General features: G+C 37.1%; 1 protein-coding gene across 2 annotated transcripts in view; it reads right to left on the reverse strand.

Annotated features, from left to right (window-relative positions):
• Col5a2 (collagen type V alpha 2 chain) overlaps positions 1-19,156 on the reverse strand; it is a 155,165-nt gene that overhangs the window by 48,445 nt on the left and 87,564 nt on the right. Inside the window, 6 exon segments of one of the 2 annotated variants that reach the window (NM_001399195.1) lie at positions 1,853-1,963; positions 7,511-7,564; positions 8,907-8,939; positions 9,925-9,957; positions 11,253-11,266; positions 16,760-16,984. In NM_001399195.1, the coding sequence (NP_001386124.1) occupies positions 1,853-1,963; positions 7,511-7,564; positions 8,907-8,939; positions 9,925-9,957; positions 11,253-11,266; positions 16,760-16,984 (470 nt within the window). 2 annotated transcript variants of the gene reach the window in all.

The raw sequence follows: 19,156 nt of genomic DNA on the forward strand, positions 1-19,156 counted from the left end.
CATTTTAAGTAAATGGTGTTCTTTATTCACTCATGAAAAGTAACCTAAAAATGATTTAATGTAAGTTGACAAAATTTTCATAATCATCTCAATCAATTTCTGCTTTTTCCAGGAAATGGAAAAAGTTTTACCTATTCTCTATGACCTTTAAAATATTCTGGCAATTAAACTGGCCAAAATTGTTCATCTATATTTCAGCAGTTTTCTTAATTTCCAGATTATAGTGGGTAAACATCTGTATTGCTCAAAAAATAAACTGACAATTCTTTCTTCAATTAGAAGCAAATGCATGAAGAGTTATAAAACACTAATAATCTTCAGACCCCATAAGGTCACTTGTACTATGTAATATACTCCTATGTGACACACACAGCTATCAAGAGTTCAACTGAGTAGACAGAACAAGACATTCTATTTGTAATCATATTAAAGTGTAAGGAATATTTGTAATCTGGTTATGGTTTGGCTGTGGCTCCCCCAACACACCCAAAAGACTTGTGTTAAAATCTAAGCCCTCTACTTGTTCAACTTTATTCATAGCAGCTTTTTTGAAAATAACCAGAAACTGGAAACAACTTAGATGTCCCTCAAGTAGAGAATGGATAAAGAAAATGTGGTACATTTACACAATGGAATACTATTCAGCTATCAAAAACAATTCATCATGAATTTTGTAGGCAAATAGATGGAACTTGAGAATATCATCCTGAGTGAGGTATGACGTTTATGGTATGTATTCACTTATGAGTGGATATTAGCCATAAAATACGGGTTACCAATACTCCACCCCACAGACCCAAAGAAGCTAAACTAGAAAGAATGCCCAAGTGAGGAAGCTTTACTCTCACTTAGAAGGGGTAATAAAATAGCCATAGGTAGTAGATAGAGGGAGGGGACAGGGTGGGAGAGAGGATGGGAAGGAGAGTGGGGGTGGTGTCAGGATCAGGTATGGGGAAGGACAGGAGAGAAGGCCAGATGGTCATAAGAAGGAATGAAAATCTGCAAATGGCAGGGGTAGAGGGCATCTCAAAAATAAATAAATAAATAAATAAATAAATAAATAAATAAATAAATAAATAAATAATCTTGGTCCCCAGGATAATGTTCACAGTTACTATGTGGCAGTAACTTGTCCATGGAACTGCCTGATCAATGAATCCATCCACTGATGGGAGATGAAGAAACACAAGTGAAATCTAGTTGAATAAAATTAGTCACTGGGGGCATGTTCTTGGGACCTATATCTTTTTCCAAACTCTTTCCTTTATTTGTCTTCTTCCTAGCCATGAAGAAGGAGCATATTTGCTCTTCCAGCATTAGGCCATAATGCTCTGGCCCAGCACAGACCTAGAAACAATGGAGCCAGCAACCATGGATGGAACTTCTTACACTGTAAACATAAACAAAATCTTATTTAAACTGTTTCTTGTCAGCATTTGCCATGGTGACGAAAAGGGTCTACTCCAAGAGTCTGTACAACTTTTTTCTTTCCATCATCAAAGACATGATATCCTCTCCCAGGAGGATACAGGCTTGACTTTGATTTTTTTTTAATAATGAACTAAAGAGCATACATTTCTGTCCTGCTGTTTTGCAGACTGCAAAATCACTGACAAAGGTTTGGGGTGAAAACAAACAATTTGATACAAGCCTTCAGAAAATAATACTTTGTGTTTTTTAAACAACCTATCACGGATTTATCAGTTTCACTGTTGTGCATAGAGGGCTGCATTTACTACACAGATTTTGGAGTAAGCCCTCACCTCTGAACTGATACAGTCTAACACCATAGGAGTGGATTGATGATTTGTGTGTAACCTAATTGTTACACTAACCAGATCACACAACTCACCCTGCTCATGCCATCAGGTCCTGGGTGAGAGGGGTGCCCAGGAGGCCCTGGAGCACCTGGCTGACCAGGAACACCTGGCTCTCCATCAATTCCCTGAGGACCACGAGGACCCTAGAAAAGAAAACAATGGTCATTAGAACCATCACAGAATGTGTCATTAGTAGAAAGCTAAATGCACATACTTGTAGATGACAATCATGATAATTACAACAGACAATCTAAACACTGTCAGTTTCAACACTGGCCAGAGCTTCTGCTATGGAGACATAGTATTGGTAAGACTTTACTTGAAGTATATTTCTTAGAAGTAGAAACTGTACAATAATTAGAAAATCAGTTCACCTTATTAGCATTTAGAATGAGCTTTGTTTAATGAGATTTCGAGGCTTACGTGAAATTTAAAACTTGGCTTTAAATTCACTTGTCTGTCTTGTTACAACTTGTTACAGTTAACTGTGAAAGAACCTGCTTAATCTGAGTACATCTTATCTTATCTGAAAATATAAAGGACCTCAGTAGAGTTTGCAGGTCTATTACATCGTCCAAAGTCCACAAGACTTGCAGAATATCTGGTGCAGAGTTGTCATCCAATACTGTGGATAACATTTGCACATTTCACTCTTCTATACTTTAAGTCTGGCACATTTTCTTTTCCTTCCCACCCAAGTGGTCAACCAAACCAATGAAAATTCAGAGGCAAGGCACTGTGAACGAGGAGAATCTAGTTCATAGAAGAGTGAGCAACGAGCCTTGCTGCCAAGCCCCACCCTTCTTCTAACACACATTCTGAGGACAGCTTGAGGAATAGCCATGTCCTCAAGTCTGGAAAAGCTACATCTCCTGGCTTCACCCATCTCATCAGGTGTGTGTGTGTGTGTGTGTGTGTGTGTGTGTGTGTGTGTTTGTGTGTGTGTGTGTGTGTGTGTCTGTGTGTCTGTGTGTCTGTGTGTGCCTGTGAATGCATGTGTGTCTGTGTGTCTATGGGTGTATATTTGTATCTGCTAGATCTCCTAGCTTCATCATTCTCATTAGGGGTGTGTGTGTGTGTGTGTGTGTGTGTGTGTGTCTGTCTGTCTGTCTGTCTGTCTGTCTGTGTGTCTGTGTGTCTATGGGTGTATATTTGTGTCTGCTAGATCTCCTAGCTTCATCATTCTCATTAGGGGTGTGTGTGTGTGTGTGTGTGTGTGTGTGTGTGTGTGTATCTGTGTGTCTGTGTGTCTGTGTGTCTGTGTGTCTGTGTGTGCCTGTGAATGCATGTGTGTCTGTGTGTCTATGGGTGTATATTTGTGTCTGCTAGATCTCCTAGCTTCATCATTCTCATTAGGGGTGTGTGTGTGTGTGTGTCTGTGCCTGTGTGCCTGTGTGTGTGTGCATGTGTGTCTGTAAGTGCATGTGTGTCTGTGTGTGTATTTGTGTCTGCATGTATGGGTGTGCATGTTTGGGTCTTCATGTATGCATGTGATGCATGCATGTCTTCATATATGTGTGTGTATGTGCGTGTGCATGTGTGTGTTAATCTTAAAAGTCTTAATAAACTCTGATAGAAAAGAGAAGAACATAGAAGTTATCAAATACTTTCACTTTTAGCAATAAACATGGTGATTAAGTAAAGTGGTATGATGCTTGCTGTTTAAAAATAACGGAAGCTTCTAATTCTTAGTCAAGAGAGGAGCTCTTCTTGGCCCACAGTCAGCAATTCAAATCAGGACCAATATTGCAGGTGAGAAGGCTGGGACAAGCTGAAGAAGCTGGTTAATCACAATTTTCTATATTCAAGCATCCTTGTCTTTCAGTAGTGGACGAAAAAGCAACATTTATGACTTTGGATTAAGATAGAAAGGGGGGATGGTAAGGGGAGGTGGATGGGGGGAACACCCTTACGGGGGAGGGGGAGGGAATGGAGGGGCTTATGGACAGAAAACCGGGAAAGGGCATAATATTTGAAATGTAAATAAAGAAGTGTATCCAATTTTAAGAAAGAAAATTCAAAACATAACTTCTTGAAAAACATTCTTATATTTTAAAAATCAACCTTCTTCTTGCCCCTAAACAACTGACAATTCACTAAGCTCTTTCTGTATGCGTGAGAAAGCTGATTCCAGCTATTGACTCAGGCTCCTAGATTGCACAGTGCGAGGACACCTTTTACTTCTACACCAGAACAATGGAATAGTACTAGAGCTTATTCATAGTTCTCCCCACCCCAATTAAACTACTAAATGATAACTGTTATTATATACAAAACAGTAACGGAAATAAAATGTTAATTAAAAAATCCCCAAAATAAATAGAAAACTATATTTATTTTATATGTGAACAGAAAGAGATTTGGTTAGTTTAATTCTCGAAACTGATGCCAAGCTGGGTCTGATTTGGTCTCGTCTGTAGTCTCTTGGAATTGCCTTTAAATATCCGTTGTGTGTTAGTCTAACACACTTTAAAATTTAAATTAATAAATGTTTAAGTTTTCTAAAACAAAATGAATGTAAACAATTTAATGAGAATCAGGAAATCATTATGTAGACATTTTACTGATAAACATAAAATGAACTATAATTAGGAATACATTAAAATATACCTTATATTTCCAATTAAACTTAATCATATAAATTCTGTGTTAAGGTAAGCAAATGTTCTGTGTATCATCATTTTCTTCCATCTGCCAGACTCCTCTCAGGCAGCACTCTGCATAAAAGTACTTGTGGATGGCCACTAGGTGGCAAACTTTAAACGTTCACATGAAGAAAAGCTACATATTCCACAAGAACTTTTTATCTCCCATGGGTTAGCAATTTGATGCACAAACACATGCACATGTATTGTGGAATGTTACAGCTGCAATAACTTGTATATGTGTTACTTTACAGATGATTCCTTAGATATTATGTGCATTTGTACTTAACGTTCCATTGAATGTTCATCTCCAGATAAGTGTCTAGTTTGTCAACATGAAGTAACCTGGATAATAATGTACTTTAAGATCAAAGACTTTTGAGTGTGAAGCAATTTGAATAATACATTGTAAACCAGGAACTTTTGATAAGAGAATCGCGGTGGTCACTGGCTTCATGAGTTTCTAACAAATTAGTATTGCTCAATGAAGTACACTTGTGCATAGATTTGGCAGCATTAAGTCATTTGTATTGCAACAATTAGAAGAGAAAAAAGGGTATTACTGGCCTCTGGTATGTAGAGCCGACAACAATCCCACAACATAAGGGGTTATCTGGATCAAGACTTTTATACTGTTGAGTTTGAGAAACCACACACTGTATAGTGTCAATGATCTGTATTGTTCGATAATAATAAAACTGCAATGAGTTTTATAGCACTCCTTATTGTGACAGTAAAGACCTCAATCCAGCAAACACCTCCAAGGAGTATTGTGTCCTGAATCAAAATCTTCTACCTATCGGTATTCTGTGGTGTGCTTGTAGCTAGAAATTAGTGATATTTATACCAAGGCAATCAGCAAAAGTTACAAATCAGAAGAAGAAATTAAGGAATGCTAATTATTAACCTGCCATCACATATCCCTCCACTGCTAGGACTATCAGAGTAATGTATTCATACCAGAAAATGGGTAGGAAAGATTGTAGGAGCTAGAGGGGTCAAGGGCACCAGGAGAACAGAGTCCACAGAATAAACTAAACAGGGCTCACAGGGGCTCAAAGAATCTAAAGCAGCAACCATGGATCTTTAATGGGTCTGCACTGGGATATCTGCATACCTGCTGTGGCTGTTTAACTGGGGTTTTCTGTTGTTGTTGGACTCTGAACAGTGAGAGTGGGAGCATCTGACACTTTTGCCTGATTGTGGAACATTTTTCCTCCTACTGGATTGCATCATCCAGCCATAGTATGAGGGGTTATGCCTAGGCTTATTGCATTTGTTATGCTTTGTTCAGTTGATATCACTGGGAAGGTGCTCTTTTCTGAAGGAAATAGAGGAGTAGATTTTGGGACGGGGGGAGTTGAAAGGAGGAGGAGGAGGAGATGGAAGAAGAGAAGAAGAGGAAGCACAAGAAGAAGAAGAAGAAGAAGAAGAAGAAGAAGAAGAAGAAGAAGAAGAAGAAGAAGAGGAGGAGGAGGAGGAGGAGGAGGAAGAGGAGGAGGAGGAGGAGGAAGAGGAGGAGGAGGAGGAGGAAGAGGAAGAGGAAGAGGAAGAAGAGGAAGAAGAGGAAGAAGAGGAAGAAGAGGAAGAAGAGGAAGAAGAGGAAGAAGAGGAAGAAGAGGAAGAAGACGACGGTGCCCATTGTAGTTGACCTATGCTCTTTTAAATAACTACTTTCCATTATTTTTATATCCACACACAGAATTATATCTGATCAACATTCTCTACCATGGGACTAAGATAGAAAACAACTATCTCAGTATGAAAGACAAAAAGGGAGAGCGGCTGGAGATTAGATTCATTGTTTTCTAACTAGGAATTCTGAATGTGCAATCATTACTTCCATAGCAACTTCCATGTATACATTGGGCAGTGTCATCAAATATATATAATGTACAAGTACATTGGCAAAACAGTCTTTTTTGTGTGTAACCACCCAGACCCCACCCAATAGAATTCAACTTCTGCCTGTCATTTTCATTCTCTAGTGACCCCTGAAGAGCTAAAAGCTTTTAAACTACTAATACTGTGAAGTAAGTCAGTGGGACAGCAATGGAGAGTGTGTGACAGAATGAAAGAATATCATTTCTTCCCCCACATGTGGTCCCAACTTGCTTGGGGGCACTGACATTCACCTATAGGCCTCCAAATCCCATCCCTACCCTAATGACAGCTCCACTGTAGAAGTGTCCCATTCTTGGTGAAATATGTAAAGGTCTTTTAAGGAAAATAGCAGCAAGTATTCATAATTGTGTGACCTAAAATATATTCTACTCACATAAGTCCTGCACGGCCCCCTTGCTTATCTGTTTCTTCCACTTACATACTGACAAAAGCACATTTAAACAGCTAAACTTCCACTGAGAATTGAATTTTAGTAGCTACAATTAGATATAAAAAATAAATGACATTAATATTTTTCTAAATAAATAATAGCCATAAAATTTAATTCAGTCATTCAAAATAGGAAATACCTTCTATTTTAGAGGGAAATGTAAGAAAAATACAATTACATGGAGAAAATAATACAGCGTGTATGAAAGTAAATAATGAGTCTATACAGCAAGTGGACGATGTGCTTTGGCTCTCTATAGCAACTGTACCTTGCAAAGAAAATAATTCTTCCTAGGAAATAAATTATCAGTGTAACGCCATGAAAGTGAATTTTACTCATTAATAATGTCTTTTTCCTCTATTCAGCTGGGTATTCCCACAGCTAACTAAAAGTTCAGGTTTTTACCTTGACTACACGTTCTTCTCAATTTCTGTCAATGAATGCTAACTTCTGACCTCACCACAATACATTATCCCTGTTTCTTTGGTCAAGTTGACTTTAATTTGACCTTATAAAGAATAAGGAATTGCAGTAATGCTCTCTAGAAAACAGTTGGCAATAATTTTTATGCAGTAATTTGCTCTGAATTTGGATAAATGTAAGATCATTTTGTGATCATAAATTTTGTGGAATTTATTGTAACAGTGCCTCAGAGCAGAAAGTGTATTTGATGCATATTGGGGGTCAGGGGAGTACAGCTGCCAACTTACAGGTCTTCCTTTGGGGCCTCGGTCCCCTCTTGGTCCTTGTGATCCTGGAGGGCCCTAGAACATAAATTAAAATTATGCACATAAGCATTTATGAATCATTTTCTAAGGATTCAGTTAAAATAAGATCATTGACCCAGAAACATCACATTTCCAACTGAGAGCAGTGGAAGGCTGGACAGCAAAGTCTATGCATGTGAATGTATCATACACCAAAGGGCAGGGTGCTTTAAGAGTGAAGTTTGAACATCTGTAAAGAATTAGATGACACATGAAGAGGCCGTGTAGCTAAGCACATTAGGGTAACTTGTAATTGTGAAATTTTAAATACCATTTTTACAGACTTCTCCCAATATAGATCCGAATTAGCCCTTAAGATCTAGACACACAAAGAAGAGTTCAGGTGTGGAGACTCACATAAAAGTGTGGACCCTAAATTTTCAATTATCTGGTAAAAAAAAGTATGTGCATTCAAACAGGTGCACAACGCTCTAGGTCAGTCATCACTGGTCTGACTGTGTATATTGCTTTGTGTATACACACTAGGTGACTTAATGTGTTATTTTTACTGCATATACATACACATACAGACAAATTGAATCTACTTATAATGTCTCAACTTGTAATTGTCACAGTTGCTGTTCTACTTACAAACATTTTATTTCATATTATTTATTTCACCCAACGGCATTATTCCTGTTGTTTTATTTGATTTTGTACTAAGTTGTTTTACAGACTAGCCTTGAAATTCCTTGGCTCTAAGGATCCTCTTGCTTCAGCCTCCTGAAAAGCAGCAACTATGTGTCTTAATCCCATGCCCTGCTCTGCAACACTATGTAAAGGCAGAAACTTACAATAGCCTAAAATGAGTCTTTAGAGCTATGTTAGTATTTTATTTCAAAAGATCTAACGGGTTTTTGAAATTGAAATGGTGTATATATGAGCACATATTATTCGTTAGTTACCTAAAAACGCTGTTGATTAGTCAGAGTTCAAGATAATTAGTCTTCATGCAAAGCCAGAAATCTCTCATGCAAGCATACTTCTCAAATTCTATTGTGATATATTATTTAAGTAAATAAATCTCTTAATCACTCATCACACAAATACACTCTCATTTAAAGAACAAGGTCAATATAAAATTAACAATTTAAACATAGCCTATTTTTCCTTTCACCGAGAGAAAAACTAATGCATAAGGAAAAGTAAAGTTTATCAACTTCAGGATGAAACTGACCCTTGTGTACCATCTTGTATTTCAAAATAAAAAGTCAAAATCTGAAGACGATTTGAAGCAAAACACTTTGACACGCTCTTCTATGTCCTACTGTGTTTACATGTATGCCTTGGCAAAAATGATGTTCAGTATTCCTAACAAATACTGGAGAAAAATACTTACTGCAGGTCCTGGACGACCACGTATGCCCGTTACCTAAACACCAAACAAGGAAATTTGTAAAGACCAAGTTTTACACAAGGAATGGAAAATTCAGTAGTCCGATGAATAAAAACAAAAGCACAGCAGAATCTTTTTAAGAATGTAGGTGTTCCTAACCAGTTGTACTCCCCCTGCCTTATGAGTTAAAAGGTCATCTAGGTTGAGTGCTAACAAAGGAATGTAGTAATTGCAATGGAAACTGAAACATCCACACTGCACTCAGAGTGTCACCCACATGACAACTGTGTGACCTTGAACTGATTACATAATCTCTGTGTACTAAGCTTCTTCAAGTGAAAATTTACAGGAAGACACAAATGCAAATGGTGTGTAGGAAATAACCACATAGAATTACGTGTCTTAATAAATGTCAGATATTTGGAATCTAAGATATATCAAACATGAAAAGGGGAAACTATAGGAAATGTTTACTTTTAAGAAAAACTAAGGAAATGGAATTTAAAGGTAAAGTGAAAATATGTTTAACACCAAATAATTAACTGTGTAGTCTTTTCCCATAACAGACTGATTAAAAACTGCCATAAAAATCCGTGGTTTGAAATGATAGCAATTTCATAATACCCTGGTAAGCCTTCTGGTTACCTACAAGAATAAATATACCCTAAGGATCTTTGTAGTAACATGAAATGTCAATGAGGATCAAGGTATAACACACTTCTAAAATTGTGGAACATTCAACCAAGAACACTAACATTAACTGACAGTATGTATACATGTGATACATTAAATATTATAAAATCATGATTTTGTACTTTCAATCATATGATTATAAAATTTAATGTTGTAGAATATTGTATCAAATAATATTGTATTATATCTTGTTCATGTTATATTAAAATGTTTTATTATAAAATAATTTGCTTTTTGAGAGAAAGAAACAATATACAACTCCTATATTTATGTCTGAGATAAATATACATATATACATAATATAACATACAAACACATATATACTTACAACAGGAACTAATCCTGGTTCTCCTTTTTGTCCCTAGAAAGATTTATTTTCAGAAAAGATGCCAATTAGAAAATAGAAAGTATTTAGAATAATAACGTCACATTAGGCTATAGAAAATACTGGCAGTTTCTAGGAATGTTAACCTCAAAAACAAAAAGTTAATGTTCAATAATCAAGGCATTCAGCCAGATATTACTGTCAATAAAATTTCCACTCAGTTAAAGTACATATGAAATGAGAAAAATTTTGGTTTACACCATTTTTTACTACATCAATAGCAAAGAATTGACTAGAATTTTAAAAAAAGGTCAGGGAAAAAGATATAAAGACAGAACATAACTGAAACATCTCCCAAAGAAAACCAGAGGAGAGTATTTGCATTTCACACACTAAGTGACAGGGTTCTCAGGAATATCAAATACCATTCTTGCCACCTGTTTCTCTGTGACAGAATTCATAGAAAATGCCAAGAGTAACTGAAGGTAAATATGCTTCTCTCATCTGAATAAAAGGTGCAGTTGTGCACTTGCCCAGTCTCTGAGGAGAGAGTTGGAAAAAGTGAATTGCATAGGAAGAGACTGCCAGGCTAGTCTACATGCCTCAGTGCAGGCACAGCAAACAAAGTAGACATAAGTGGCTTTCCATTTGAGTAGTAGAACTACAGATTCTTGAAGTGTTTTTGTAATTATATCGTCTGACGTTTACATACTCATATACTATTTAGTGTTATCTACCTCAGTATTTTCCTGTGATTTTGATTTCCTTAATGACATCATTGTATCTGCCTATTTTACTTCCTTGATTCTCTTCTTGAATTAATCATTACTAATTAATTAATATCAATTATCACATCTTAACATGTTCAATCAAGCAACTGGAGAAAAGAAGTATGACTTCAACAAATAAATTCTAGGAGCAAGGACTGTGGGAGAAATGCATTTAAATTTACTTAATTTTCTTCTCTTAAATACATTATTATTTTACCTAATTATAAAGTCAAATTTTTGGGCAGTAGAGAATTTTGGAAACAAAGCAAATACTCGGAAGACCTTACTTCACTGAGCACTTTGAATATAGCCAGGGCTAACTTTCTGACATATCACATCATTTTTGTGCACACTTGTTTATCTAATCAAAGCTGCACTGCTGTATCTTAAACTGTTACATTAAAAAATAGAACTACAGTGAACATCCTTGAATATCAGTGAGTGGGTGGAATCTATGATTGATATTTAAGATGTTTCCAGACATTTCAGAGCACAGTTCTATGGAGATAGTCTCAGAAAGAATTTTGCCTATGCAAAAGGAATCATGGAAGTAAAACTCACCTTTCTTCCTCTACCTACAAAAAGAAAAATAATGTCATTAATATGGAAAAACAACTATGAAAAACATCCTGCATTCATAGAGGTTCTAGTATTGGCAAAACACTAGGCATTATTTACATTATATTTAATGAATTATATTTAATGAATTATATTTAACAAATGTTGTTTGTAATATTTTTTACCTTTCTCATTATTCTTTTTTATTGGATATTTTATGTATTTACATTTCAATGTTATCCACTGTCCTCCCTTTCCCATCCATGCTCCCTTATCCCCTTGCTTCTATGAAGATGCTCCCATTCCCACCCACCCGCTCCCACCTCAACACCTGGCATTCTCCTACACTGTGGAAACAAGGCTTCACAGGACCAAGGGCTTCTCCTTCTACTGATGACAGACAATGCCATCCTCTACTACATATGCAGCTGGAATTATGGGTCCCTCAATGTATACTCTTTGGTTGGTGGTTTAGACCCCAGGAGCACTGGGGAGTCTGGTTGGTTGGTATTGATGACCTCCTACAGGGTTGCACATCCCTTAAGTTCCGATGGTTAACTGCAAGCATCTGCATAGGTATCAGTAAGGCTCTTGAAGAGCCTCTCAGAAGACATCCATATCAGTCTGTCACCAAGCACTTCTTGGCATCAGCAATAGTGACTGATTTGGTGGGATTGATTCACAAGGGGGCAGTCTCTGTTCCTGCTCAACTCTCTGTCCCTGTATTTTCTCCCATGAGTATTTTGTTACCCTTCTAAGAAATGAAGCATCCACATTTTGTTGTTCCTTCTTGAGCTTCATATGGTCTGTGAATTGTTCCTTGGGTATTCAGTTAGTGCATACCATGTGTGTTCTATTGTGACTAGGTTACCTCACTCAGAATGATATTTTTTAGTTCGATCCATTTGCCTAAAAAATTCATGTAGTCATTGTTTTTAAGAGCTGAGTAGAACTCCATTGTATAAATGTACGACATTTTCTGTGTTCATTCCTCTGTTGAAGGACATCTGGGTTCTTTCCAGCTTCTGGCTATTATAAAGAAGACTGCTATGAACATAGTAGAGCACGTGTTGTTGTTCCTTGTTGGAGCATCTTTTGTGTATATGACTAGGAGTGGTATAGCTGGGTCCTCAGGTAGCTCTATGACCAATTTTCTGAGGAACCACCAGACTGATTTCCAGAGTGGTTGTAACAGCTTGCAATCCCACCAACAATGAATGAGTGTTGTATTTCTCCACATCCTTGCCAGTCTGATGTCACCTGAGTTTTTGATCTTAGCCATTCTGACTGGTGCGAGGTGGAAACTCAGGCTTGTTTTGATTTGCATTTCCTTGATGACTAAGGATGTTGAACATTTCTTTAGGCACTTCTCAGCCATTTGATATTCCTCAGTTAAAAATTCTTTGTACCCAATTTTTTTGGATTTGTGCTTTTATTATGGATAATAATGATGTAGAAAGGTCATCTCATCTCACTACTCGTACATAATTTCTTAGCCACTCACGGATCTGATACCCGATCTCTGCTAAGTGCAGCAATACCTACTTCATTGTTTGCCCATTGCCACAGGGTTGGCGATGCTCCCCTTTTGCCCCATTGTAGAAAAAAGATGACTTTTTTGTAAAAGAATTCAAACTGTAGCTGTTTCCACAGGATAGGCAGTTTTCTGGAGATACAGCATTACTATATAGAAAGGTAAATGCTTCCAAATTCACATAAAGCACTGCTAGGTTTTGGGATAATGTGTACAACATAGATATACTATTGCCCAAGTCATTCAAAGGAGATGGAATTTTATTTACATAAAAACATCTCCCAAAATAATTCATTGGCCCTGGTCATAACTCATACCAAAAACACTGGCTGATGAATCAAGAAGGAAGAATGACAGATAGAGGGTAAAGAAGGCTTGGAAGGAGAAAGGAAAGAAAAGAAATGGGGAAGGACGAGTGGGGATGCTATAGAAATATTACTGAGTATTCACATTCCAGAGCACACCATTTTTCTTTCTCACAAAGAGAAAATTCAGTTGTTCAAATGTCAAATGGTTTTCTCAGTGCCATATTCCTACAGCATCCAAGTTCAGATAGCCACACTCCATTGTGTATGCTTTCTCCACAATGCCATGTTGCCTCTTCTCAAATGGAGTTGATAAAATAAAAACACAGGAACTCCCATAAATTAATGTAAGTATTCCAAAGCCCTTATCCTCTGAAGTACGTATGTATTTATCATCTGAAGAGAGTATATAGGCCATAGAAATAGAATAATGAGTAACCTGACTCTTGATACAGGATGAAGTAATTGTGCTAGGTCTAGCATGAGGAAACTTATTAGTTCTCAGAAATATAACTAAATGGCCAGTAGCCTCTGATGAGGGCAAGTTAATGGGTGAATGTTTGGTTTGCTCTCCTGGAGAGCATGCTTAGAGGGCTTGCTAGGTGTCAGGGAAGGGAAACAGAGCTTAGAAACATGTCTCTAAAATGGTGATTATTGTTCCCACTTATCGGGTAAGAAAATTACAGCTCAGAGACATGTGAAATGCTCAGAATTGCTTGGAAGTGGCAATGTGGGTAATAAATCAAGATATTTTTATTACTAGGTCCATAAAAATATAACTTCTACTTTTACTATTAGCTGTGTACCCAATTTTTAATAGGATTATGTGGTTCTTTGGATCCTAACTTCATGAGTTCTTTGTACATACTAGATATTAGCCCTCTATCAGATGTAGAATTGGTAAAGACCTTTTCCCAATCTTTTGGTTGCTGTTTTGTCCTATTGACAGTGTCCTTTACCTTAGAGAAACTTTGCAATTTTACGAGGTACCATTTGTCAATTTTTGATCGTAGAGCATAAGCCACTGGAAAATTCAGGAAATTTTCCCCTGTGCCCATGTGTAAAAGGCGATAAGAATGGATCTATTTGCATTCTTCTACATGCTGAGCTCCAGATGAAGCAGCACCATTTGTTGAATATGCTGTCCTTTTTCCATTGCATGGTTTTAGCTTCTTTGTCAAAGATCAAGTGACCATAGGTGTGGGGGTTCATTTCTGAGTCTTCAATTTTATTCCACTGATCTACCTCCCTGTCTCTGTACCAATATCATGCAGTTTTTACCATGATTGCTCTGTAATATAGCCTGAGGTCAGGAAGGGTGATTCCCCAGAAGTTTTTATTGTTAAGATTAGTTTTCACTATCCTGTTTTTTTTTTTGTTATTCCAAGTGAATTTGCAAATTGTTTCTTCTATCTCTATGAAGAATTGAGTTGGAATGTTGATGGGAATTGCACTGAATCTGTAGATTGCTTTCTGCAAGAGCAAGATGGCCCTTTTCACTATGTTAATCCTGCCAATTCAAGAACATGGGAGATCTTTCCTACTATATGTTACTAGTAATACAAAATGTACAGAAGCCTAAATTATAATTTCCAAATATCTGCTCTATTTGCCCAACTAACAAAATTTCTTGCCCAAGCATTGTCAATATTAAGATGGTTTTTTTTGAATGATTTGTTCTGCTCTATTACATCAGTGTCGTCTTTTGGAACTTTTCAAGAATACACATATCTTTTGCATGTACTATGTCTTGTAATGTGTTTAATTCTTCTTGATTTTAATTTATTATTTTTCTTTTCTCATGGATGTCATCTATATCTCTTCTGTAAGTTGGCCATTATTGCCTCATTCTTTAACTTCCTTTTCATCTTTCATAGGCTTGCTTTTTTTCCTATTCATTGAATGTTGTTTCTGCTGAAAACCCGTCTTTCTTAGACACATCTATGATTTCACTAGGTTTTGAGCTGAAGGCACAACTTAGTACTTAGTTAGTACCACTTATGTATATAGAAAGAACCCAGCACTTAGAAAATTCAAGGCTATCCTTGGCTAAATTTGTTAAAGACTAGCTTGGTATACATGAGAACTTGTCTGTAAACAAACAAACAAACAGACAAATAAATAAATAAATAAATAAATAAGAAAATAAGAAGATGTATAATTGGTTAAATATTCTATTAGTTCAGTTTGGTATGGGTTAGTTTTGTTTGATCTTGATATCTAGTTTTGAGCTCCTGCTGGCTGGTCTTTGTAGTTCAGGCTGACTTTGAACTGGCGATCCTCCTATGTTACTTGTCAAGTCCTAGAATTAAATACATAGGCCACTCTACTCATCTCCAGAAATTTTGCCCAATCTGTGGCCAGACATATGCCAGTATGTCCTTTGTCTCGTAAAGTCAATGGAATTCAATCACCCTTCTCTGTTGATGTCTTTTATAAATCTAGTGCTGCCCAATATCACTCTTCCCCTGAATGAGTTGTGCTCCCCTACACTGCTTACTGGCAGGAAGTTATATATTTTGCTTTCTGATATTTGATGACTACTCTCACGTGCTATTTGTTTATCCCCCCACAGGATTAATTGTATTTACTCCTGGGATTCTATGAAATTATTGCTTCCAGTAGCCTTTGTGTGTTATTTTTATCATACTATGACCCAATTTTATCACACATTATAAATTTAAGTTTAAATAATTATTTTAGATGCAGTCTCTGCTAAATAACTCCAAGATGAAAAGATGTATGTGTCTAATATTTCTCTGTGTGTACTGTTGAATATTTTTATTATATTTATTACTATTTTCAATGGAATTTGAAAAAAATGAAGCTTTGATAATGTTTTGGCAATTGATACAATTGGTACAAGGACTGAAGCAAACAACCTAAATGCTTAATGTTGGTCTTACCTAGCTCATTAAAATATGCAAATAACATAAATATATATGTCTGTATATTTGATGCATAATCCAAAGTATAATATCAATTAAACACAGATACTTTTTCCTGAAAAAGTATTTTTGAACCCAGAATCTTGTACCATTCTTTCCTCCAAGAAATTGATTCCATTTCCTTCTATTATGTGGTCCACATTACACATTCCGTAGATTGTTGAGACAATGTAAGAGAAGTTGCTAGAGCAATAAATTATATTAAAAACAGTTATTGCATTCTCTAGAGTGAAACTTGTATGAGAGAAAATAAATGTTTTCTGTGTTTCTTGGACATTAAAGCAATACAATAGAAAGTCAACTAAATATCATGGAGGCACCTTTCATACACACAATAATAGCAGTCATCTAGAAGGCACATACAACCCTTCAAACTAAGATCTTCTGACAATTAAGAAGACAAAAAATTACTCTATATTTCAATGTTAATGGCCTAAGTAGGGTAAAAAGGTTCCCTACTTAACTCCAGGAAGCTCACCACACTTTAGAATTGTGTGTGTGTGTGTGTGTGTGTGTGTGTGTGTGTGTGTGTACATATATATATATATATATATATATATATATATATATATATAAAAATAATTTCAAAATCACTAATCCCTGAGGTCACTGAGTTAGTTGCTATGATTATTCATGTGAGTTGTTAAACTTGAAAAGCAACAATCACTGGAAGATAAAGGTGAGTTGCTAGCTGTCCTCTGAAACAGCTTTGAGCAGTCTTACCAAAACTTGTATCTCCACCTCCAGATGTCTGTGGACACGCTGGGCAGCACTCCCCAGGAGGTGTTACAGGATTGGCACAGTTGAGCACTTCTTGGCACTCTATCTTGTCACAGAGGATAGCACCATTGTCACAGACACAGATCTGGCATGGAGAAGGTTTCCAAATGTCTCTATTTAAATACATCTGGCCATGTTGTGTACAGGCTATTTCTTCATCATAGTCATCTGAAATAAAACAAAAAGGTGATAATCTGAAATTTTATAATTTGGTAAATGTTTAAGATAATAAAGTATCTTTTCAGTTTAAAAACGTTCTATAAGTTAACCTCCTAAAGCCAAGGACCTGGCTCAGTCAGCAAAGTCCCTATTGGAAAAGTATGACAAGCTGAGAATGGAGCCTTGGCACCCATGTAAATGGCTAAGCTAGCCAAGAGCTGTCAGGTGGACAGTTTAGTGAGAGATCCTATCCCAGAAAACAGATAGAAAACAATTGTGATAGATACCCAACCACAGGCTTTGTCTTTAACAAAGGCACACAGGAGTTGGGGAGGATTAGAAAGAGGAAGAGGTGAGAAGAGAAAGAGAAATCTCTCCTTAAGAGAGTTGAAAGACAGATGAACTTCTTGCAATTAGGATGTACATAAAATAGTGAAGCGTTCCTCATGAATTAATAAATGAAATACACATTGCCCTAATATAGGAAGAAACAAAAAGAAAAAATGTGCTTTTTAGTGAAAGAATGCTTCTCACAAGGTTCTATTTTTTAAATTATGAGTGACTAAACATGATAATATCTGAAAAAGAGCAAATAAGGATTTCTAAACAGAATATGTAACCTCAGTACATGTAAGTCCTACATGCCTGAATTTACTTTCATACAAGTAAATCCCATACAAAGAGTTCAAATGGACTCACGTACTAGGAGAAATTTCCAAAGAGTATCATATTGATGGTCTGAGAATAGTTTTAAACATGAAGTGAAAATGAAATAACCATTTCCTGTCTCTTGGATTAGGTTTCCATTATTCATACCAAACAAATATGTAGTATACTACATCTATATAGTTTCTGTTAAACTGTGAAAGAAACACAGAACTCATAAAGATAATAAGGGAATTATCTTTACATTCAAATGAATAAAGAGTAATTATAGCAAAAACAATATCATGTTATATAACTTCAATAATTACCTTTCTATATTTAGAAAGTTATTTTAATATTTACAACTATGTATGCACGTGTAGATATGAATAAGAGCTATAAAACAGCAGCTCTCTGCTCCCAGACCCGGTGAGAGAGAGACCCAACCACCTGGTCAGGTGGGCACTCCTGAGGCTGCAGAGCGGAAGAGACCACCAACACTGCTCACCCCTGCCCACATCCCTGGCCCAAGAGGAAACTGTATAAGGCCTCTGGGCTCCCGTGGGGGAGGGCCCAGGAGCGGCAGGACTTCTGCGCCTGAGACACCGCCGGAACCTGAAAGAAACAGACCGGATAAACAGTTCTCTGCACCCAAATCCCGTGGGAGGGAGAGCTAAACATTCAGAGAGGCAGACAAGCCTGGGAAACCAGAAGAGACTGCTCCCTGCACACACATCTCGGACGCCAGAGGAAAAAGCCAAAGACCATCTGGAACCCTGGTGCACTGAAGCTCCCGGAAGGGGCGGCACAGGTCTTCCTGGTTGCTGCCGCTGCAGAGAGCCCCTGGGCAGCACCCCACGAGCGAACCTGAGCCTCGGGACCACAGGTAAGACCAAATTTTCTGCTGCAAGAAAGCTGCCTGGTGAACTCAAGACACAGGCCCACAAGAACAGCTGAAGACCTGTAGAGAGGAAAAACTACACGCCGGAAAGCAGAACACACTGTCCCCATAACTGACTGAAAGAGAGGAAAACAGGTCTACAGCACTCCTGACACACAGGCTTATAGGTCAGTCTAGCCACTGTCAGAAATAGCAGAACAAAGTAACACTAGAGATAATCTGATGGCGAGAGGCAAGCGCAGGAACCCAAGCAACAGAAACCAAGACTGCATGCCATCATCGGAGCCCAATTCTCCCGCCAAAACAAACATGGAATATCCAAACACACCAGAAAAGCAAGATCTAGTTTCAAAATCATATTTGATCATGATGCTGGAGGACTTCAAGAAAGACATGAACACACTTAGGGAAACACAGGAAATCATTAATAAACAAGTAGAGGCCTACAGAGAGGAATGGCAAAAATCCCTGAAAGAATTCCAGGAAAACACAATCAAACAGATGAAGGAATTAAAAATGGAAATAGAAGCAATCAAGAAAGAACACATGGAAACAACCCTGGATATAGAAAACCAAAAGAAGAGACAAGGAGCTGTAGATACAAGCTTCACCAACAGAATACAAGAGATGGAAGA

The sequence above is a fragment of the Rattus norvegicus genome, chromosome 9, assembly GCF_021556685.1.
Source record: "Rattus norvegicus strain SHRSP/BbbUtx chromosome 9, alternate assembly SHRSP_T2T, whole genome shotgun sequence".
Lineage (NCBI taxonomy): Eukaryota > Metazoa > Chordata > Mammalia > Rodentia > Muridae > Rattus > Rattus norvegicus.